Source organism: Eleutherodactylus coqui, chromosome 1 (genome assembly GCF_035609145.1).
Source record: "Eleutherodactylus coqui strain aEleCoq1 chromosome 1, aEleCoq1.hap1, whole genome shotgun sequence".
NCBI lineage: Eukaryota > Metazoa > Chordata > Amphibia > Anura > Eleutherodactylidae > Eleutherodactylus > Eleutherodactylus coqui.
The window spans coordinates 152248344-152272455 of NC_089837.1; the positions used below are offsets into that span (position 1 = coordinate 152248344).

Sequence of the window (24112 nt, forward strand, 5' to 3'; positions counted from 1 at the left end):
CCATCTGTGTACTGCCCATGTGTTTCATGGGCAGTTCCCGGATCTTTAATAGTCAATAGGTCCATTTGCATATGCATTTTTTCACATGCACTGATGATCCTTGTAAGAAAATCAAAGTATACTATTGTCTATTTACACAGACTAGTATAGCACATGCACTATTGGACACCCGTGAACATCAGATAGAACACAGACGATGTCCTTGTGCTCTCTGATGTTTCTTGCACCCAATTTTTAAGGCGGCGCTTCAGACCCGACTGTGTGAATAAGTCCTGTAGCTTTAATTTTTATAGTATTTCTTAGTATATTAATACTGAGTTCTTATTCAAGATTAATCCTTATATACAAAGAGAGAACAAGCCCTAAATCTATATAATCCCTTATTATGTAACACTTTGATATTGTAATGATACAATTTCCTCAAGGCCTAAAACTTACTAATTGAAAAGGCCAACAATCAATGCATCTTACATACATATATACTGTATATTGTAACTGTGTATCTGAACTGGATTACTTTAACAGTTTAATGTCAAGCCTATTTTATTTTGTTGTTTATCTCAGAGAGAATCCTCCATATGGAATTTAAAGCATAAAGTTGTACAGCACGGTCCAAAAAACTTTTATGGGTGCCGTATTACTGCTGTGTAGAACTACAGACTTGTACAGATCTATAGTATATTACTGCTCTGTGCACCTAGCCTTACAGTAATGACTATTGGCAATATTGCAATGTTTGCTTACAGTTCTAATTATTTTGTTTTTAGGAAATTTTTGGTTACAGGATAAGTGCTCTATGGATTATCTTGTGTGTGATTGGCTACTGCATATCAGGTGGGATTCTTCTGCTCCTCTTTTTTTGGAAGCCTGAATGGAGTGTCTGGGCAAACTGTGTCCCTTCCTCTTTGGAGAAAGCCAATGTGATTTTACTAAGGTCAACTGTAAGTTATCTTGTTATCATCTTATCATTTCCAACAAATACAATTATTTACAACATACTGTCTACGTTTTAGAGTGTATTATTGTGTATTTTTAGTAATTTTATACTATTGTATATAGGATGAAAGAAAAAAATACACCAGGAAGAAAGTGCGATGGTTAACCCTCGATGCATTTGCACATTCATTTAAGAGTGGATCAGATTGTTCTGTCGTCGGCGACCAAAATTTCATCTTGAATAGAGCTATAAGAAGACCTGATCTCAAAGTAAGTTTGGAATTTTCGTTCTGCATGTGCAGAGATTATTTTTATCTTATTTTGTTTGCAAAGTATGTAAAGATTTTCAAAAGAAAAAGACAGATATTCATGAAGAAGCTCCTTTTCAAATCCTTATTGGTGCATGTGGATGTTATATACACAGGTCACTCATTTAGGAACATCCTCTTTGAACCATAGAATTAAATTGCTGTTATCTCAGACTTGATCAATCATTTAAATATCTGGCATATAATACTGATCGCTAAAGGTTAAAAGAGGCAGACCCACAGTGATCTGCTGGTCACTGAGTTAATCTTTCAACCAATATTTTTATTGCTTTAATGCATTTAATGTAGCAAATAAACTTGATTAAAGATATTACTGAATATTGTGCAGCGTCCGAGGAGCGGGCCCAAAGCCGAGGAGATGGAGGGGTAAATAAGGATTTCTGTCACGGTGGCGCTATCATCTCCTCCCATGGGGGTATCTCGGAACCCATCCAAGTTACTGCTGGGGAAGGTCACAGGGAAAATGTAACCGGAGGTTATCTGCAATCTTCTTGTCACTTGTGACACCACTGTTTCATCCTCTGCGGTGAATCTCAGTGAAGTAAGTAACTTGGCCCACACACAGGGATACTTTCTGAACAAACCGGAAGCGGTCGGTAATATCTGTTTACTGTAAATTCAGCGTATAACAGTAGTTAGGCACCAATTATACTTCTAGAAGGTGTTGTGACAGGGACTTCTCGGGGTAATCCAGACAATCCACAGTCCCGGTTATCTGTGTCATCCCACACCCGGCAACTCTTTATCCCTCCAACACACCGGTCAACACTCACGCTTCTGGTGCCTTCCTCTCTTTCAAGCAGCAGTCCTTCTTTCTCTCTCTTTCTCAGTGCTTAGTGGTAGCACCAGCACATCCTAGGTAGAGTAGGCCCAGGCCAAGCAGAAGGGTATCATTCAACTTCTTTCATTCTCCACACACAGACCAATCAATGTCTGTGGGGTTCACTCACTTGCAGACTTGATAACTGACTCCCACTCTTTGCAAGCACTCCTTCCTACTTTTGAAAGAAGACCCATTCTCTGCACTTTGCAGACACATTTATAAAGCAAAGTCACATGACACACAACAAGATACATTTTCCAGACATTAACCCATTCAGTGTTGCAGAGATGCAATACCAAATGCACACCACAATTAAGACACTGACAGGTCAATGTCATGAGACAAACATAACATTATGGTGGGGCTCCACTAGTTCTGGGCAGCTACAATTGTCTTTACATCTAAAAAATGGTTGCAAAACTTGACCCAGGTATAACGGAGTCACTCCAACTGCAGGCAATGCCACCTTATAGACTCCCCCCCCCCCTGTCTTCCTTTTAATGCATTAACAACATATTTGGATAATTTAGCCACAGCAGCCCTTTTATAACAAATTTAAAATTACATAAATTACCATTTCTTTTTTAACCCCATTTTCTAACCCTATCTGAATGAGGGGAGGTGCTGGAGCCCCACAGTCTGTCACCTCACCATTTTAGGGAAAAACAACCGTAATGCCTCACGCCAAAACAGACTGACTCGGGAGAGCCAAATTTTCCGATTGCCTCCTGACGCAAGTAAACAGCAACATGCAGGTGTGGAATAGTGAGAGAATGGCAGACAGACATTGAGTTCAAATTTCAGCAATAAAATACCCAGTATCATACACAGTCTCCAAAGCATGTTTTTTTTTATTCATAGCATATATGGTGTTCACAATCTTAGTGGTTGCAGTCTCTCAATATGAAGGCACTTACACTTGATGGTTTTCCAAGAATATAGCAGTCAGACTTTTTAATACTTCAATAGTCTCTAGTGGGACAAGCCTGCTACAGGGGCGATATCCTTTCATTTGGCTACCTCTCTGATTTTCTTTCACTGGATCCTCACTATATCCTCAGCAGTTCTATGTTTTATAGAGCATCCTATCTGACTATCGAATGCCCTCTCGTACTTCAAAGTCCTCTCCTCATACCTACAGAGAGGTACCAGGTTTATCACAAGCATGCTTGAATTAATTTATTGTTTTTCCACCCGCATCTACAGGAAGTTTTTTCCAAGCATCTACGGTACTACTTTTTCAGTAAATATTTTCAGACATTCCTTCTGATCTTCTCCCCCAACTAATCTCAAATTGTGTCCCCTTGTTCTAGTTTTTAAATTCCTAAAAAGAACACTTTCCTGATCCTCATGTATACCTTTTAACATATGTAAAGGTTTCAGTCATCCCTTCTCTCCTCCAGGCTATACAAATTAAAGGAGATGTCCCGCGCCGAAACGGGTTTTTTTTTTTTTTTAAACCCCCCCCCCCCCGTTCGGCGCGAGACAACCCCGATGCAGGGGTTAAAAAAACCACCCGCACAGCGCTTACCTGAATCCCGGCGGTCCGGCGTCTTCATACTCACCTGCTGAAGATGGCCGCCGGGATCCTCTGTCTTCATGGACCGCAGGGCTTCTGTGCGGTCCATTGCCGATTCCAGCCTCCTGATTGGCTGGAATCGGCACGTGACGGGGCGGAGCTACACGGAGCCCCATAGAGAAGAGGAGAAGACCCGGACTGCGCAAGCGCGGCTAATTTGGCCATCGGAGGGCGAAAATTAGTCGGCACCATGGAGACGAGGACGCCAGCAACGGAGCAGGTAAGTATAAAACTTTTTATAACTTCTGTATGGCTCATAATTAATGCACAATGTACATTACAAAGTGCATTATTATGGCCATGCAGAAGTGTATAGACCCACTTGCTGCCTCGGGACAACCCCTTTAAGTTTTTCAAGTCTTTCCTGATAAGATTGCTCCAGCATTTTTGTAGCCAGTCTTTGGACTTGCACTATTTTATCAATGTCTTTTTGAAGATGAGGTTTCCAGAACTGAGCACAATATTCCAGATGAGGTCTGGGCAGTGCTGTAATCAGTAGGATCACAATCTCCCTCTTTCTACTGGTTATACTGCAGCATCCGAGGAGTGGGCCCCAGCCTAGGAGACAGCGAGGAAGAGTTTGGGCCTTGTCACGGGGCTCTACCGTCTCCCACCCAGAGGGTAACCAGGGAAACGTCCAAGAGGCCGAGGGCAGGCTATTACATTGGGAAACCCAACAGTGGTTTACCTGTAGTCCTTTTGTCATGTGTGACACCACCGCTCTGTCCTCCACGGTGAATTCTAGATGATGTAATAAAGAGTCCACTAGAGATGAGCGAACACGTTCGGCTCCGCCCCTTTTTCGCCCGAACACCGAACTTTGCGAACACTTCAGTGTTCGGGCGAAAAAGTTCGGGGGCCGCTGTGGCAGCGCGGGGGGGTGCGGCGGGGAGTGGGGGGGAGAGGGAGAGAGAGAGGGCTCCCCCCTGTTCCCCGCTACTGCCGCCCGCGCCGCCGCGCATCTCCCCGCCCCCCGGCGGCACCCGGACACTTACGCGCGAACACTGCAGTGTTCGGCAAAGCCGGTGTCCGGGTGCGGATGTGTCCGTAACGGACACGTTCGCTCATCCCTAGAGTCCACACATGCAGAGTTGACTTTTTAAAGGCAGAACTGGGAATGGTTGGTAAAGCTAATTACTTGTAGCATAACTTAAAGAAATTGAATACAGTCTAAAACAGTTTTACATCTACTGGCAAAAGACATTGGTGCAGGAGAACACGTGGAGTGACAAGGAGGAAACACGGGAGGACAGAGGGACTTTTACAGGTCAAGTTATCTGTGGTTTCTGTTCCCAGACACACTCCTACTTCCACTCGCCAACTCTCTACCGGTACACACTCATGGTTCAGGAATTGCACTCGGCACTACCTGGTGGACTCACACAGTCTTGCGGTTTCTCTTGTTTTTCAGCATAGGGGCCTATAGGGACCTTGGACACACTCTGCTTCTTCCATCTTCTGGGCCCACAGACTGAAGGTGTCTCTGTGCCAACAGGCTCCCAGAAAGAACAAGGAAGAAGAAGATGGCTGGAAAGACTAAAAGACCTCACTCATGCTCCTTGCAACCACATATATATGACAAGGTCACATGACATACAAAAGATACATTTCCAGACATAGCCCAGACAGTAACCCATTCAGTGCTGCAGCTATGCAATACACATAATATTCTCTCACATGAAAGACACTAACAACACATAAGCACAAGACATACATGGACCGTTCAGACATGTCTAGAAAGTTTGTGTACATTGACTTCTGTACACTACAATACCTTTAATTATGCAACTGAGCATCTGATTGCTTATCCTACAGCCTGACTCCACTGTTGCTTCATTTTGAAGCTGTCAGAAATCTTAAATCCTTCTCTTCTGAAGTCCTGGATAATACAGAACAGCCAGTATGATACTCAGTTCAAGGATTCCTTCTCCCCAAGTGCATTATTTAACACATTTGAAAACATTGAGTTGCAGTTTCCATTGTTTTTCCCATTTATGCAATAAGGCTAAATCTTTCTTAATGCTCAAGACTCCAGCAGGAGTATCAATCCTATCACACACATTTGTATCATGAATAGCCAATGATTAAGTCCAATTTTCAATAATTTATCTATAAACTCTTTATGTGGAACTGTATCAAAGGCTTTACTGAAATTTAGATAGGTGATATCGATGGCACCAGCTTCATCTACCTATTTTGTGACATAGTAAAAGAAATCCATGAGATTAGTTTGACATGATTTTCCCTTGGTAAAGCCAAGCTGTTTTGAGCCCAACAGGTTGCTAGTTTTGAAGTGGTCAAATATCATCTTTTTCAGAAGAGTTGCCATTAATTTAACTACTACAGATGTTAAACTAACTGGCCTGTAGTTCCCGGCTTCTTCTCTATCACCCTTCTTATGGATGGGTGCAACATTGACCATTCTCCAGTCATCAGGAGCACTTCCCACTGGTGGCTGCACCCATCACTCTATTGTATGCATTCTGTATGTGCCTACACTATCTCTCAAGATGGTGCTGTCTGATGTTGTTGACGGGGCCCCTCCTGCTCCTCCAGGGGCAGGTGATATACTAGTAATGCCTCCACTTGCAGCAAATAGGGACTGGCACTATGTGCTAACCTCCTAGAGAAATGAAGCAGTGCCATCCAGCAGACCGTCCACACCGCCACTCTAGTATATCACCACACTACTGACTAGATGGAGAAAAAGGTCCTTTCCTCCCCTTACAAAAAGATGCCTAGTAAAAGAAAGTCATGTTCAAATAATCAAATTACTGCATGATATCCTATTTATTTTTATAGGTTAAATTCATTAGAGTGCAGAAAATTCGATATGTGTGGGATTACAGTCTAAAGAAGTTCCAAAACATTGGGTGAGTGCCACAGTTTTGCATTAAGTGTGAAGATACAGTCATGATAGCAATTCAAAAAAAATTTTTTTATCATCCAATAAAATATATGCATATACAATTCTTTAAATGTGAGCTAATGAGTAATAGATGGCATCCATCAGCGGGATCTGTCAAGCCATCTAGTAGAAAAACATATGTTAACCATATATCCTTTTTTTTAACATGAGAGTCTACTATATGAGTGATGGATAGTTGATGAATGGCATCCACGAGACACCTCTTGGATATATATTTTTGCTTTTTTTGTTGTCTGTTTAACATTTTGCACAATACATATTGGGAAAATGTTTGTGTCAAATGTTGGTCTAAAATCAATTAGAGAAATATGAGACATACTACAAACAAGGCATTTTGTGGCATTTTTCTTCTCTTTTTGTGCATTCTTTTGCCTGCTTTTTCTTTAAATGCAGGCTACTCTAGGTATGATGTTTTTTTCATGTGTTTGCTAATTAATTTTTTTCAATAGGAAAATATGGCAAAAAAAGTATGTAAAAATTGTTTGTATTGTGAAAAAAAAGAGGCCAAAAATGTTTGTAAATAAACGCGTGAAATCCATGCTGCTTTTGGCCGCCTGCAGACGGGCGAGTCGGATCCGGCGGCGAGGATGCTCGCCGCGGGACCCGACCCCAGCGCCTGCAGGGAGAAGCGCGTACTCACCCGCGCCCGGCGACCCCGGCTCTTTCATGTGACGGCTGCCGGGCAGCCGGCGGCCGGGTGAGTGACGTTTCTGTGCGAGGCTCTGCGAGCCCCGCACGGAAATAGGACATGCCGGGGTTTGTTTTCCGCGCGACATTTCGCGCGGCCAAACCGCGGCCATCTGCATAGGAGTGCGTATTGTAATGTACTCCTATGCAGGCTTTCAGTGGCGGAAATCCCGCCGCAGGATTTCCGCCCGTGTTCAGGCGGCCTTTTGCAAGTCACAAAAAAGTATGGATTTGAGATGCTAACACCAAAGGTCCTTTTACACAGAACGATTATTGTTCAAAAAAATCGTTCAAACATATAAAAAATAATCATTCTGTGTAAACGCAGCCAACAACTGAATGCTGATCGATAAATCCTTTGTTTTTCATTCATCGATCATTTTATGGAGGCATAAAAATCTTCATTGTCTCGTTCACTAATCGTTCGGTTTAAATACTGATCGTTCAGCTGTTCTCACTTATACAGTGAATGTCAACGACTGAACGGTTTCTCGCTTGAACAAGTCAACGATGTATCTGCTGTATAAACAGGCTGCCTTAGCGAAATCTGACATCGTTCACTCGTTCAAACGAGAAATCGGCGGGTCTAAACGGACCATAATGAAAGCCATGAAAAACATTCTATACTGAATCCATTAAAATCTTTCGCTTTACCTGTTCAAGTCAAAATCTGACCGAAAAAATGCAAAAATACAGGATAGTACATTTTTTAAATTTTGAACTCAGAACTTCTAGTTATACCATTACTTACCTGGATAGCTATAGCAATAGTTTAATCTTGCTTCTCTTATTCCAGCACTTTGGAGGATGAGCATTCTTGCTATAGCATACATTCTAATTATGCTTCTGGCTTAATAGAAGAGGAACAAGTTATAAGGTAATCTTGTAATAAGTCGTCATAAATTCCTGCATTGTATCTAGAGTTTTGACTGACTTGTGTATAAATTGAAAGAAACTCGTAATTAGGGAAATAACTTGAATTCAGCTATAAATCCCACATACAGTAAGTACACTGCTAAATAGAACAAAACTGATGATACGAGAAGGAAAGCAACATCTAACATACAAACTTAGATACAAAACATCCCACAAGGGTTGGGGGCATACTGTATCTATAAGAGATGCAGGAGTGCAACTAAAAAAGTCTGGGTCTAATGCACACTTTTGAATGAGGGTCCCCCTCGAACATGAATATTTGCCAGCCCCATGTAGAATTTATGTCAAAGTTCAGCTAAGGATACAACTTCCTGCTCATTCATGCTTTAAAAAAAATACAAATAGGTCGTTAAGTGTCCTCACTAGAGATGAGCAAGTATACACGCTAAAGGCAATAGCTCGAGCGAGCATTGCCTTTAGCCAGTACCTGCCCGCTCGAGACTGCAGGTTCGGTTGCCGGCGCGGGGGAGCGGTGAGTAGCGGCAGTCAGCAGGAGGGAGTGGGGGGGAGAGAGGGAGAGAGAGATTTCCCCTCCGTTCCGCCCCGCTCTCCACCACAGCTCCCTGCCCGCCGCCAGCACCCGAACCTTTCATCTCTAGCGGGCAGGTACTCGCTAAAGGCAATGCTCGCTCGAGCTATTGCCTTTAGCGAGTATACTCGCTCATCTCTAGTCCTCACCCTTAGAGGCTTGAGAATACTGTTACAAACAGCTAAGCGCTGTTCTGTTTCCCCAGACCAGATCTGTCAATCAGGCAATATTGCATACTGTATTTACTAGGTGAAAATATTATCACCATTCATATTACCTCCATACTGTTACTGAACAAGCCCACTATACAAAAACCAATATTACCAAAAATAACACTATAAGGGCCAAATAATACTGCCACGCCATAATCACATTTTACCACCATATTGTGACTGAATAATACCACCATATTGATACTGAAGAAAACACTATACAAAGACCAATATTACCATCATACAGTTACCATGCAGTGGTATGATTGTCTCTAGCTCTACACAGGTGTGTATAAGCTATTACAGTAGCATTGTATCCAGTGAGCTCATGTGACTTCCCCTCTGACTGGAGACATTCACTTTTCCTTTGCTTCTCTATGTGGCTCAGACCATCATGATATCTTCTTTCAGCCTTAACTTGTCTCTGCACAATTTCACATACAAATGTCTTATGTTTGTATCAAACATAGATCTATCATATCTATGTTTTCCACACCTCTACACAATCTCTCCATCCATAATGCCTTAGATAGTAATTAGGGTCCACACAGTGAGTATCACATTTTACCTCTTTTATACCCCAATCAATTTTGCTTAGCTTTATGTCCTCATTAATAATAATGCCCAGTTATGCTGTAACAGTTGTAAGAGTTGTATGCTGTATGCTATATAGTTATCTCTTTCACCCCTGCCTCCTTTTCATCTCTGTGAACAATCACTGGCTTCAAACACTGATGCCTAGGACTTTTGCAGCAGTCACGTGCTCTCTAGTACATAATACCACTACCAAGAAGGAAGGACCAGAATGGCATATTGGAGGGATCAAAAAAGGTGGATATTTTATTGAATTACACTTTCCCATTTGCTATCTGCATTGTAAGGCGGTCCCAAAACCCAGATCCCCTGGAAAGCAGGCCCATTAGTAGCTGCTGTTGCTACTCCAAAAATAGTTGTACCCTTGTGCATAGGAAAAAGTCAAACCTAGGCTCTGGAGCTTGAGAGGACCGAAGTCGCCTATGGCACATGGGGTGGAAGGCCCTTTCATGGATTTTGCATTCAAGCCTAATACAGTTTCAATATACAAACCTTATAAAGATTATTATAGTTGTACCAATGATCCTCATTTTTTATAACAAGACTGTTATTTTCCCCATACCATTTTAGGAGGTTAGTTTGCGGACATAACATCATTGAAGTTGAAGTTGCACCACTTTGGAGACTTTTCATTTTTAAGGTACCTTTTATTGTGTTCTTCTTACCTAACTATAATTTAACATACTCACTCACGGTTGACCAACAACGTTGAGTAACTTTCTAAAACATTTCAGCAATCCGGACCTGCAGCTTTTATTATAATCCTGAGCTGCATTCAGAGCTGAACATCCCATCCTGGTTCAATGTGTGAATAGGAATTATTTGGGTGATTTGAATTCTGGAATGTTTAGTCAATGTTGAGTAACTTAATGGAAAACAAAATGTCTCACTGCATTATAAAAGCTAATGAGATGTGTTTACTGATCAGCTTCTTGACAGTTTCTAGAATTGTGAAAGTACTGTGAATCTGGAGTATAAAGAAGGCTGTATAGCTATATACTAGTATAACTCAGGATCAGTAGAATTTTGAGGTCCTTTTGTACCTTGTGAGCCTCGTTTAACTTTGAGTGAAGGTCAATAGCCACACTGAACTCAAAAATGAAGGAGAGACATATTTAATAAGAAGAAATAAGAGACAAATTTGCAGATATTTGTGGATAAATAATTGGGTGTAAATTTGACACTAGTAATATACCATTCATATTGGCACTGTTCAGTGGTCAGGAAATGACTAATAATGTCAGTTGAGCATAAATATGGCCATAAATCAGAAATCCTATGGCAGGCCACACAGTGAGAGGCAGCGAGGCCCTTGCTCCTGCGCCACTGGTTGGAGATTGCTGAGATAAGCCAAGCAATACTTTGTCAAAGTTACTTTTTTGGTACAGTATATTTATATTACATTGTATATTAGCATACAATTGTCTCACAAAGATCAGCCCTGTAAGTATGCCATGTTAGGGCATATGGATGTCATATAGGGGGTCCCCAGCTTAAGATAACCCTCTATAAGCCCAAACAGAGAACCGCTAACAAACAGTGCTTACTATGGCAGACCCAAGCTGCCCATCTATATATTACATGGTCGGCCATTTATTTGAATGGCTGGTACATATTGTAAAAAATATATTTTTTCTGCAATTTTACTGCACGGGATTTGTCTAGCCAACAGTTATTCATCTTAGAAAATTAGTTATTTGCTAGAGGAGTGAAAAACATTGACCCAAAGTGATCAGCTGATTACTGGGGTATCTTCATGAGACAATTCTTTAAAGTCAGTAAATCTATATGTGTGCGCACTAGTCAAAGATACAAGATGATTGCTCACCTTTATTCCCAGTAATTCAAATGTTCTTTCTGTACACAGGTGTTAAATTATATATACATCTACCAGTTTGCTGCTATCACCCTTATGTTCGTTGAATTATATTTGGGTTATGGAATTGCCATTCTTGTATTGTGTACGGTTAGCATAATATTATCAATGGTTGAACTTCGAAAGGTAATATAACCAATTAAAAGTGTTTTTATCTATCCAATTTAAAGATCATGGCCATCTTTTGTTTCTCTGCAATGATTTTGTTTCACTTTTCATTTGCTTCCTAATGCAAAATTAAAGGGGTCAAATTATCTCTTCTCCACATTATATCCTGGCCCCAGGTGTAGCTATGGGGGGCAGGCAGTGCACAGTGTCTGCATAGAGGTAGATGCTGAAAAACAGCTGTTGATTTTTAAGCTTTCTGACGCCCTCTAGCCTGTCTTAATGAAATGATGGGTGCTGTGCCGCCCGCCTCCTACACTCATAAATAGCTTATTGCGGTGGGCCACGACTCAGCCTCAGCGCTCCTAACGAGACTGCAGCCGGCAGCTTCGTAGACAGGATTGCTTAGTGTGCTATTATATGACATCATCCCATCCCTGCAGGTAGAGTATCGCTGAGTGCGGTCAGCTCATGGACTTGTCATAGTGAACTGACAATTCGAGGTGCCAGCCGCAACCAGCGTAGCTCCATGTGCATTTCTCAAGGGAAAATCGATCATGTAACGGCACCCTAAAAGTAGGGATACTGTTGATAACTGTTTAAATTGTTGCTAGCTAAGTGTAATATCAGTGTTAGGATATGTCCAGATGGCAGAATTGTGCGGGAATGTTCCATGGCAAATTCCGCTTTAAAAAATGGTGTCAAAATCTGCGTCTTTTTGCCAAAAGGCAAAATCCACATGCAGAATTTCAATATGGAAATGCTCAATTCTGTATTAGGGCTTAGTCACATGGGCTCATCGGTGCCCTTGTGTGACTGAGCCCTTACTGCAGGAAGAAGACGGCCATACTTCAGGACAGACGACTTCCCGCAGCGCAGAAGAAAGAACACATGACCAGCAATGAAGCCGGTCACATGTTCTTTCTTCTGGCGCTGCAGAGAGACGTCCGTCCTGAAGTGTGGCCATCACCTTCCTGCAGTAACACGGGCGCCGATGCACCCGTGTGACTAAGCCCTTAGAATTTTGCATGTGGATTTTGCCATTGAGAAGAGAAAATCTGTGCGTGGATTCATGCAAAAAGCCACGGATTTGATGCTTTTTTGAGACTGAATTCACTGTGGGAAATTTTGACACAATTCTGCCTCCTGAGCATACCCTTATTGAATATTCAAGGGCTACTTCGCTAAAAATATATTTTTCCATCTCTACCCTCCTCATCTGATTGCCTGTCACACTCTGCAGGTATCCTACGTATATTGGAGTCAGTTCTGTGCATTGCAACCTCCTGTCCTGCTTATCAGGCCCTAATTCCATAATGAATCAGCAGAGCATCACGTGATCAGCTAGAGTCTGTACCATCACTGCAACACTGCCATTACCATTTGTATTCTATGTTCACCTTAATAAGAGCATAAGTATCCAGGCAGGAGGATGAGCTGTGTTCTTCTGTATTATAACTGTATGACAGGAGCCTCCAATCAGTAACTGTGATAGTAGGGTCTGTGTCCCCTTCTAAGCAGTTTCTGTAATAATGTCCATGTAACAGCATCACACTGACTGAGCAAATGACTAGTTTGAGAATACATAATCCCAAGTAGATCTGAATTGGTTAAAATTGAGATCACATGACCATCTGAGGAGAAGGAGGCCAGGAGTTTCAGATAGAGAGAAATAACTAACCAAGGTAACACTAGGGCACTTACATATTTTGAGGGGCTAGCTATGTAATGAATGAAAAAAAATGTAATATTATCTTTCTACTTATTTGTACTTACTACATACTGTACTTTAGGTATCATATTACATTTGCCCATTTTTATAGCAATCTTCAAGGCTTCACAAGTTGGTCAAAGCACATAATAACATGAAAGTGACTGTGCATAACAGAAATGGTGGTATGTATATTCATTTTTGCTTAATAAGATATGTTCGTTAAGGTGCCACCTGTTTATTATTAGCATATTACAAATGAATGCAGAGTTTTGTTGTGTTCTAGAAGATCAAAGGCTTGAAATTCAAGGGCTCAGGTCATGAAATTAAAAGGGGATTATGTAGTTGGCAGAATTATAGCACACACCCCTTGAAACATGAGAAGCATTTATCTCTCCTTTTTTGGCAGTTAATATGCTGTATGCATTTGCTGCATATCCTTTTTAGATTAAGCATGGCAGATAATGTTTTGATTGACTTTTGATTAAAAGTTAATTCAAAAACACACTTAAAACACTTACAATCCGCCATACATTTCAAGTATTTGTTTTTTTTTTTGCTTTTTTTAAATTTTGTGACATTTTGTACATTCATTTTCTTCCAGCATTTAAATCCTATAGAGAAAATTATGGAAAGTGCACTATACTGTTTCTACAGCATGCTGCATTTTGTAGATTTTTCCAAACTCTGCTATTGACTTTAAATTAACATCTGGCCATAGTACCGTATTTTGAATTGAAATAATACTGTGAAAACACTGTTGTTTATTTTTACTTACATAACTAAGATATACAGGGTATTAAAATTATGGTATGTTGTATATTTGTGTCAGCTACGGTGGCCTATGAGGTCTATAAGGCTCAGCTATACTGAAGTATTGCAGTGTATTATAGTAATGCTAAAAGACTGTGATGTTCAAGTCCTTTAGAGCTCTCACACACTTGCGTTTTTTTAACGCTGCGTTCTTTGTTAACTCGATTGTCAATGGGACTTTCTAATGTTGAAAACGTAACGCAACATTAGAAAGTCCCATTGACAATCACGCTAATAAAAAACGCAGCGTTAAAAAAACGCAAGTGTGTGGGAGCCCTTTAGTGGGACAAAAATAAAAATTTGAAAGAGTGTAAAAAAAAAATAGTAAAAATATTAAAACAAAAACATCAAAACCCTACATGTACAGTTAAATAGACAACTGGGTTGTACCATTCCTATGAAAAAATAATAAAAAAGGCCCCTACTATCAGAGCTGAGACTCCCAGACTATAGTTTAAAAAAAAAATCCTATGGACACTAAGGATGGTAATGCCCAGCTGTCAATGCAAGCATTTCCAGGTGGAGTAACAGAGGTTCACAACAAAGAATTCTTAGAAAATGTAATTGTATGTTATTTTATATGGAATACAACTGACATGTCAGGAGAGCTTCTACATCCTCTTTAACCACTTCCCGCCCCACGGGTTCCTGCAAATGGGCTACACGTATGTCCTATGGTTGGTGCAGGTAACTGACAGCTAAACCTCTGCAGTAACAGCAGGAATTGGAGAGAACACCGATCCCTGCTGTTAATACCTTACATGCTGCAATCAATACTGTGACATCATCAACCTTCCACCTTGCAATTGCGGAGGGGCAATGGGTTGCCATGACAACCAGACGCCAGTGAATGGCGTCCAGGTCTGCTATAGGCTTCATTTACATGAGCGTATATTGGCCCTGTTTTCACGGCTGGCCTATATGCGCTACCCATCTGAGGAATTAGTTTCCAATGCATCAGTTCAGATGGGCATTTTTCCACTGCGTAAAAACACCGCATACGGTGTGCATTCCAGTTGGTAGTTTTTACCCCGGCCGGGAAAGATAGTTCCACAACTATCTTTCAGCCAGAATATGGCAGCGGGTCTCATAGGCTCCTATTGGAGCCTATGTAAGCTGCCAGAGAAGGGAGGTGGAAGGGAGTTTAGTAGCGTGTCTGCTAAACTCCCGCCCTATTTCCTCCTCCTCTCCGCCCCTTGCCGGCTGTCTACAATGGGAGGGGATGAATGGGGGCAGGATCTAGTGTGCTAAGCTCCCGCCCTGTCCCGCCCCCTCCCATTACTGGCACCCGACAAGAGGCAGAGAGGGGGCGGGAGTTTAGCAAGTACTGCAATGTATTATCAGAGTGATCATAGCATTGCAGGTTCAAGTTCCCTCCAGTAACATAAAAAATGCTAAATGATAGAAATAGCATTAAAAAAAACTAAGAAATGTAAACCTTTTTTATGCATTTTTCCCTCTTTTGTTTAAATTGAAGATACAAAAAAAAGGGGTGTTTGGTATTGTCACATGCATAACAACCCATACAACAAATTAAACACTCTTTTTATCCTGCATGGCAAATGCAGTAAAAAACAAAAAAGAAATGCCAGAATTCTTTATTTTCAATTTTTGTTCCATTTTATCTCCCCCCCCCAAAAATGCAATAAAAGTGATCAAAATGGTACCAATAAAGACTACAGCTGGTCACACAAAAACAAGCCCTCACAAAAGTTATGGGACTTTGAATGCAGCAATGCAAAAAAAAAAAAAGTTATTTTCCTAAAGGGGTTTTATTGTCCATAAGTGGAAAAACCTAAAAAAAACATATAATTTTGCTATTGTCATAACCATTCCAATACACATAAACAATTATATCATGTAATTTATTCTGTAGGATTAACTCTTTAACAAAAAAAACCCTCCAACAACAATGGCAGCAAAAATGTATGTTCTTTTTTTTAAGTGTCAGCGCTTAAACAGATGGGAGTGATTTTGTCGCGTTATGCAGCTAACGGGACAAAACAAAATCATTGATTTCAATGCTTTCATTTCTTCTATCGGGATTCTCGGGCGTTAATACTATGCATGAGAAAGATATGACAAGTCTACAGATGAGCGAACGTACTCGTTTAGGGCTATTTCGCAATCGAGCATCGCTTTTTTCGAGTAACTGTCTACTTGGGTGAAAAGATTTGTGGGCGCCGGGGGTGAGTGGGGGGTTGCAGAGGGGAGTGGGGGGGGGGGAAGAGAGAGAGAGAGCTCCCCCCTGTTTCCCACTGCTACCCCCCGCTCCACCACGCCACCCCCCGGCGCCCCCCGAATCTTTTCACCCGAGTAGGCAGTTACTCGAAAAAAGCAATGCTCGATTGCGAAATAGCCCTAAACGAGTATGTTTGCTCATCTCTAGACAAGTCCTATCTTTTCTTACTAGGTGCGAGAATGATAGGGCAGGACCTGTCTTCCTTTTTTTTTCTTCTCAAATTCGCACGGAATAGCGCAGAGTTTGGAAGGTAAAAAAAACCATTTTTACATTTGTTCTTGTGCAACTACGCTCCATAGCGGCAAGTGTAGTTGCGCATACACCTGTGTGAACACGATAAACTTGGCACCATGTTCCCTGATATCGTCTCTATTTGGCAACTACATGGCAAATCAACTTTCCTTCATATTTACATTTGTTGAATAATCTGTGTTTCAAGTCAGAATATCGTGTAGCTTAAGAAACTAACACTTGACTATCAGATTCACTACAGTTGACCATGAAAACCATCAATAAGCTATAAACCCGTTTCTGAAGGTCTATAGTTTATCTACCGAGTGAAGACATCCAACAGTCGCAAATAGTCTGTATCCTATTGATAACCTGCATGAAGGCCTCTTGTTCTTTAGGACTGATACAAAAACCAATAAGACAAAAGCTGAGTTTAATTGTAGCATATAATATTTGTAATAACACTGATTCCTTAATAAACAATTTAGGCTATTAGGAGTTTTCTTCTGCAGACGACTTTGCTAAACTTGTTTTTCGAGTAAGGAATAAAAAGCTTATTCTTACATCTACCATGTGCACATTTTTTTGCAGATGACATCCAGGTTGAGTCTCGCTTCTTAGTTCCAGGAGACGTTATTGTTTTAACTGGCAAAGACTTTTTTATGTCTTGCGATGCCATTTTAATCAATGGGACATGTGTTGTGAATGAAGGCATGTTAACAGGTGAGACTTATCTGTGCGGGAAATCTTTGCTAGACAAACGTCACCTCAACCTCATTTATTCAGTCCATGTCCAAGTATAGAAAACCTGTGAGAAAAAGAACAAACAACATGAAATCCTATAAACCTGGAGAATCCCCTTTGTTGTATCTGATTTCAAAAATATGACTAAATTGACAGTAAGTGATCCAGCGATTAAGAGCGTATGAATCCCTAGCACAGCTGCATGGCCACCATCAGGTGACATATGTAAAATGATTCTGGGTAGATGTGAAATACCTGATGACATCCAGTAGAGCATACCACAAAAAAGCTTTGTATACCTCCATATAACATAGGAGGCTTAGATAGGAACAGTAGAGACCCTTTGTATCTATGGAAGAGCAGATGGAAGGAGATGTGACTTAAAGAGCTTATTGTGGTGCAGAAACTCTTTTCATCCATATTTTAACGTTAAAAGGTGCAGTGGTATCATATTGGATAGTATTCTGTAGAACATGTTGGAGAAGACACCAAGATGCTGGAGCAGTGTGGGAACAAAAGTGACACAAGAGCATTGCATCTCTCACGTCACTGAAGAATAGTTGATATCAAGAATCGTGTTCCTCCTCTCGGAGTTGGAACACAGCAGTTTAACATGATGAGGAAGCTTGCTAAGACAGTCTGATAAAAGTGTGGGGAAGTGGTAGTCTGTGGGCTGGGCATCAAGTACCAGTCCTGATAAAGCTACCACATGGGTGGAGCTGGGGAGTGGGTTTAGGAACCTTAGGTTGTGTAGGTCAGAGGGAGGCAGTGACAATAAGGCATCAAACAGCATTTTATCCGATTTGCCAGAGTCAGACACATGACCATGTGCAGTCATTTCCAACACTGATACTACTGCTGCCCAGTTTAGCGAAATGTTAGACTTTGCCATACCATGTGTCCAGTTACCATATCCAGTTGTACAAGTTAACAGGCCTTTGTTGTCCTTCATATGATAACAGTGTCTGGCCTGTCCAATGGCTTATATATACTCAGAGATCTTACGGATCTGTAATATGACCATGTATGTGAGCTCTTGATCTGATTACCATAATTTTGGCTTTGTTCACATGAGGGAATTTGCACAGCAAAGTTAGCCGCGCAAAAGAACACAACTATTAAAACCAATGGTTTCCTACGGAAACATTCAGGTGAAGGAATTTTACGTGCGCAAAAAAATGACACCTTAGGGTGCCTACCCACTTGCGATTTTTTTTTTTCCTGTGATGTTTTGCGTTTTTTCTCAAGAGCAATTAGTATAGAATGTGTTCTTGTCCATCTGGGGTTTTTTTTCCGTTTCGTGGGGTTTTTTCACATAAGAACTGTCAGTTGCATATGTCTCCTTATTTTTCTTTTAATGCACCCATGATTGTCAATGGAGGGCTGCAAAAAATGCCGCGGAAAACGCGCAAAAAACACGCGAAAACGCCGCGTTTTTCACGTGCGAAAATCGGCAACGCAAGTGGGTAGGCGCCCCAAAAGAATAGGACTTTAGAGACTGAAATTCAACAACTGAAATTCCCTGCTGCACGAAAATATAGGTCTTGACTTATCTTTGGTGCGCAAAGCCCATGAGTGTCCATAGACTCCTATGGGAGCAGGAAAAAAGGAGGGAGAATAGCAACATTAAACTAAACATTCCCATTGTTTAGCTTAAACTGCTAAACAATGGGAATGGGAGGGTGGAGGAAGATCAGCAGTGTTAAGCTAAACATTCCATTGAATGTATGTAGTGTAGTGAAGTGTGCTGGCCAGAGGAAATAAAATTTTTTCTCTCAGCAGCGCATTTTTCCCGCAGCACGCCACTCCTGGCTGGATGAGCAATTTTAATGCTAATGAGGCTTGGGGAAAATAATCCATTCATGTGATTTCTGGGCGAGTTTGCAGCAATTTTTTCTTTCGTTTTTGCGTACAGCTAACTTCTGAGTGATTTTGACACCCATATGAAGGAACCCTTAGAGTTAGGAAGAAAATTTTCTTCCCGTAAAATAAGGATAATTGGCAACCAAGGTATTTGGTTGAGTTTTTGAGTTTTTTTGTCTTCTAGACTAATAACGGGTCAAAAATATATTGGCTAATGAGTTGAGTAGATTGCAATTTTTAGTTCAAGTAATTAGGATACACCTTTTCCATGTGCACTGCACCCTGGAATTAATGATGCCTTAATAATACCTCCTTACTAGAGCAGAGCTGAACAGATTCTCAAATACTACTTATTAGGAATACTGATATTATATTGTTTCATTTTCTTTTTCAGGAGAATCAATCCCAGTGACAAAAACACAGCTGCCACAGTTAGATAACACAATGCCATGGAAACAGTACAGTGGAGATGATTATAAGCGCCATGTCTTATTTTGTGGTACTAAAGTGATACGGACTGAATCCACGGCACAAGGTCCAGCCAGAGCTGTAGTCTTAAGGACTGGTGAGCTTTTTATTGCTTAGACGAAAACAGACCATAAAACTTTCACATCCCTTATCAGTGGACTAAATAAGTATTTTTTCCTCTACTCATCCTGTTCTGGTATTGCAAATTAATCACACCATGTCTGTGCCTTTTCATGCCTCTTCAAATCTATTTAATTACGGGCTCTTTCACACAAACGTGTGCATGCTGGCGCTGTAAAATCATGTGAACGGCGCATATACGCTGAGCCCTAGATACCGTTGGACGGGGGACACGGTGTAGCTCTGCTAAACTACCTTCCCCCTTTCCAACGCCTCGCCGACTCTCGTCAAGGTAAGGGGTGGGACGGGGCGGGAGCTAGTGTGCTAAACTCCCACCCCTTGTCTGTAGCCAGCAATGGGAGCGAGCGGGACAGGCAAGAGCTTAGCAACTAGCTCCTGCCCCATCACGCCCCCTCCCATTGCAAACAGCTGGCAAGGAATTGGAGAGAAGGGGTAGGGAGTGTAGCAGTCACGCTGCTAAACTCCCTTTCACCTCCCTTTTCCGGCAGCTGTCATTGGCTTTCATAGGAGTCTATGCAGCGGCCGATGTATTCCGGCCAGAAAGATAGTTTCAGGACTATCTTCCCCGGCTGGCATAAAAGCGCTTTTACACAGCGGACAAATCGCCCATCTGATCTGATACAATGGAATCCAATGCATCAGATAGTAGGGTATATAGGCTGGACGTGAAAACGGTGGCTGATATACGCTTGTGTGAAAGAGCCCTAAGCCTGAAGAAGAACCCAAAGTAGGTTTGAAAGCTCGCTATAACATCATGTATTTTTGTTAGTGATTAAAAGGTATCAGATCTACAAGATTACTTGGTTTCTCTTGCTGAGAACAATCACACATGTCAAACATATGGTCCACGGGCTAAATCTGGCCTGCCACCTCATTTTATGGGGCACACTGGTCGTCCATTAAACCATAGCTAATAATATTCTTTATTTGTGTAGCGCCAACTTATTCCGCAGCGCCAAGGCTTATCCAGGCAGCGCCAGAATAGACCAGGGTCGAAGTACTGCTCCGACCCCTGTGTAGTTGCCAGTGCTTGTAATTGCAAGTGCAGTTCTCATTGCAATCAATGGGAGCTGCACTTATTATTTCAGGCTCGGGTCCCACTGATTTCAATGAGAACTGCACCTGCAATTACAAGCACAGGCTTCTTCATGGTTCAGAGCAGTGGCTTCTGCTTGCACCCTAGTGTTTACCAGTGGGCGCTACCTGGAAAATCCTTTAAAAGAATTTGACTCCCCTTGCCTGCAACTGCGGACCGGCATTGCAGTGCAGAGTTTGTGACCACTAACCTCCGCTGGAACCAGAGCTGCAGGCAGGGTGAGTGTAAAAAAAGTCTGTAGGGATGCTGTCCAGTCAGAAGCCAATAGGGGGCTACTATCGGGGCACTATTGCTACTGAGGCTAATATAGGGGATACAGTTACTACTGGGGCCACTATGGGGGTCACTGTTACTACTGGGGCCAATATAGGGGACACTGTTAGTACTGAGGCCACTATGGGGATTATTGTTACTGGGGCTTCTATGGAGGTCACTGTTACTACTGATGCCACTATTACTACTGGAGCCATAATGGGGTGTCATAATTACTACTGGGGCCACTATGGGGACACTGTTACTACTGGGGCCGCTTTGGGGACACTGTTATTAGTGGGGCCACTATGGGGGTTCTGTTACTACTGGAATCACAATGGGGGTACTGTTACTACTGCAGCCACTATAGGGGTCACTATTACTACTGGGACCATTATGCAGGCACTAATACTTGGACTCCTATGGAAGCGCTGTTACTACTGCAGCCACTATGGGGGTCACAACGTGAAAAATACGTTGCATATTTGTGCACCCAAAAATCTCTTATGCCTGCATTTTTCAGATGCTTCAGTGTGCTTTTGTGTGCACAAATACACTACATATTTGCAGGCGCAAAAAAGAACGCAGACAGGCTCATTGAAGTGGTGCGCTAATACGCAGGTTTCTTAATAACTCTGATTTTCACAATATACAATAACATTTTCAAACGTCAAGTCTCCATTTGAAATATACAAGAAAACCTTTCAGAATACATATTACTAATACGCCAGCCTCTGCTTTTATTATAGGTTTCAACACCATTAAAGGTGACATGGTGAGATCTATATTGTATCCCAAACCTTTAAACTTCAAGCTGCATAGAGATGTACAGTGGTTTTATATATTTTTGGCATTCCTCGCCGTCATTGGCCTTATCTATGCAATCACCATATATGTGCAAAGAAAGGTAATGTATTCTTTGACTTTTGGATTATTATCCACTGAAAATTGTTAATGTCCAAGTAGTAGTGTTCTTCCTCCATCCAGAAAAAGTAACTGCTTCTCATGATACTATTTCACTACATTATTGTACATGCTAGCAAAACCCTCGACAGTCTGCACATCCCAACCACCAGTTGGCACAGCAAACACATATAGCATATAGACGAATGGCACATTTCAGAATTCTAAGAAAAGGTGCTTTAGAGTTGATATAGTCAGAGGGGTAACTTGAAGCTTCTGGGCCCCAATGCAAAACCTGTAACAGGGCCCCCAACTATAATGCTTTATTCATAGTACTGGGCTCCCTATATGGAGAAGAGAGGCCTTATGGGCCACCTAAGGCTCCTGGACTCGGTGCAACCACATCCCCTGCACCCACTATAGTTCTGCCAGTGGATATAGGGAATACAGCTATTTACTAAAACAGAAATGTGAAGTGTATGGACAGGTATTCGTAAGGCCAACCATCCAGAAATTCTCGGATAGTACGTAAAAATAAGCTCTTAGCATCTGTTAAAACTATTGTGTGCATGATTTTTTTTAGGCTGGTGGCACTTCAGCAGAATATTATGACTGTAATTATCATTTTACAGCTCACAGTAAATGCTGGTCATGGGTTTGTATCAGTATCTGACCTGTAGATGTGCATTACTTATAATCTTTATCATTCATTATGATTTTCTGATGTGTCCTTAAAAAAAATGTTGGCTGCCCGTGATTTTTGGATAAGTTGTCCAGGAAAATAAAAAGATGAGGCTGGCAACCCTGGTAAGGTCTTATTCACAGAATTCAGATTTTCTCTGTATTTTGAAGCCGAAATCAGGAATGGATGCAAAGGAGAGAGAAGTCTACATTTTTTGCATTCGATTTTTTTTTTTGCCTGTTTTTAGGATCCAGTCCTCATGTTGGTTTCCAAATATCAATGTGAAATACAGAGCAAATCTGCAATGTGTGAAGGAGGCCTAAAGGGGTATTTTAATCTTAGACATTTATGATATATTTTGGAAATGACTAAGCTCGGTGTCACATTTGCACCATGTATTTGCGTAATGGTTGCCGCGTATTTGCTCGCACATGTGCACTTTTTTTCTCTCTACTTTTTGCGCACACACAAATTGTGCTTGAACACACAACCATGCTCCCATTCATTGAAATTGGGCAATTTGTATAATTAGTTCAATATGTGCTCTTTTCCTGTGCAAATGTGCAGCCAAATAGAGCATGCTGTGTATATTTTTTGCACAAAACAAAATGCACACACAAAATATGCTTATGTGAAGAAGCCCATTGAAATGAATTTGTTTTATTCCCTGGTATTGTGAGTGGATAGGTATATCTTTTTTAAAGGTAATTTTGCTATGTCAAAGAACCTATAGTTACAGTGTAAAAAATAATATATTGCAATCTATTCTTGCATTAACCCCTTAATAACCACTCATATGCCTTTTTTTACTGTAGCTGTTAAGGGACTTTATTCTGTTGAATATGTCTTTTTGTGGCGCTGCATCAGAAGCCCAGCAAGGGTATTCCGTGCCAGAGGAAGCGGGTGCTTGGCTCTCTGATTACAGTCCAGCACCTGCACTAATGACAGAGACTGGAGAAACTGCAATCTCTGCTTTTTAATATTTTACATCCTGCGGTCAATATAACCACGGCATCCAAAGTGCTAAAAAAGGGAGTCCTAATGCCTTGTCATTAGGGCTTATTTACATGAGCATTATCGGCTAGCATTTTCACGGCCGGACGATATATGCTTCCATCTGAGCAGTGTTCCCCCTTCCCTCCCCATTACTGTCTCTCTGCATCTCTCCACCCCTAGGACTCTTTGCAATGAGGGGGCGGGACGGGACGGGAGAGGAGCTAAGCTCCTGCCCCCTGCCTGCAGCCAGCAATGGGAGTGGGCGGGACAGAGCGGAGCTTGGCATCCTTCCCCCGTCACGCCCCTCCCATTGCAAGTGTCAGAGTGGAGGAGAGAGGCAGAGAGTCAGTGAAGGGGGAACTGCTCAGATGGAAGTGTATATCGGCCGGCCATGAAAACGCTGGCTGATATACGCTCATGTAAATAAGTCCTTAG

General features: G+C 41.6%; 1 protein-coding gene across 1 annotated transcript in view; it reads left to right on the forward strand.

Annotated features, from left to right (window-relative positions):
• Positions 1 to 24112, forward strand: part of LOC136626942 (probable cation-transporting ATPase 13A4) — a 74341-nt gene that overhangs the window by 9668 nt on the left and 40561 nt on the right. Inside the window, exons 3-12 of the mRNA XM_066601903.1 lie at positions 768 to 941; positions 1060 to 1206; positions 6470 to 6540; positions 8080 to 8160; positions 10125 to 10194; positions 11422 to 11556; positions 13359 to 13431; positions 17124 to 17255; positions 19534 to 19704; positions 21846 to 22003. Of these exons, the coding sequence (XP_066458000.1) occupies positions 768 to 941; positions 1060 to 1206; positions 6470 to 6540; positions 8080 to 8160; positions 10125 to 10194; positions 11422 to 11556; positions 13359 to 13431; positions 17124 to 17255; positions 19534 to 19704; positions 21846 to 22003 (1212 nt within the window). The remainder of the gene's footprint in view (positions 1 to 767; positions 942 to 1059; positions 1207 to 6469; positions 6541 to 8079; positions 8161 to 10124; positions 10195 to 11421; positions 11557 to 13358; positions 13432 to 17123; positions 17256 to 19533; positions 19705 to 21845; positions 22004 to 24112) is intronic.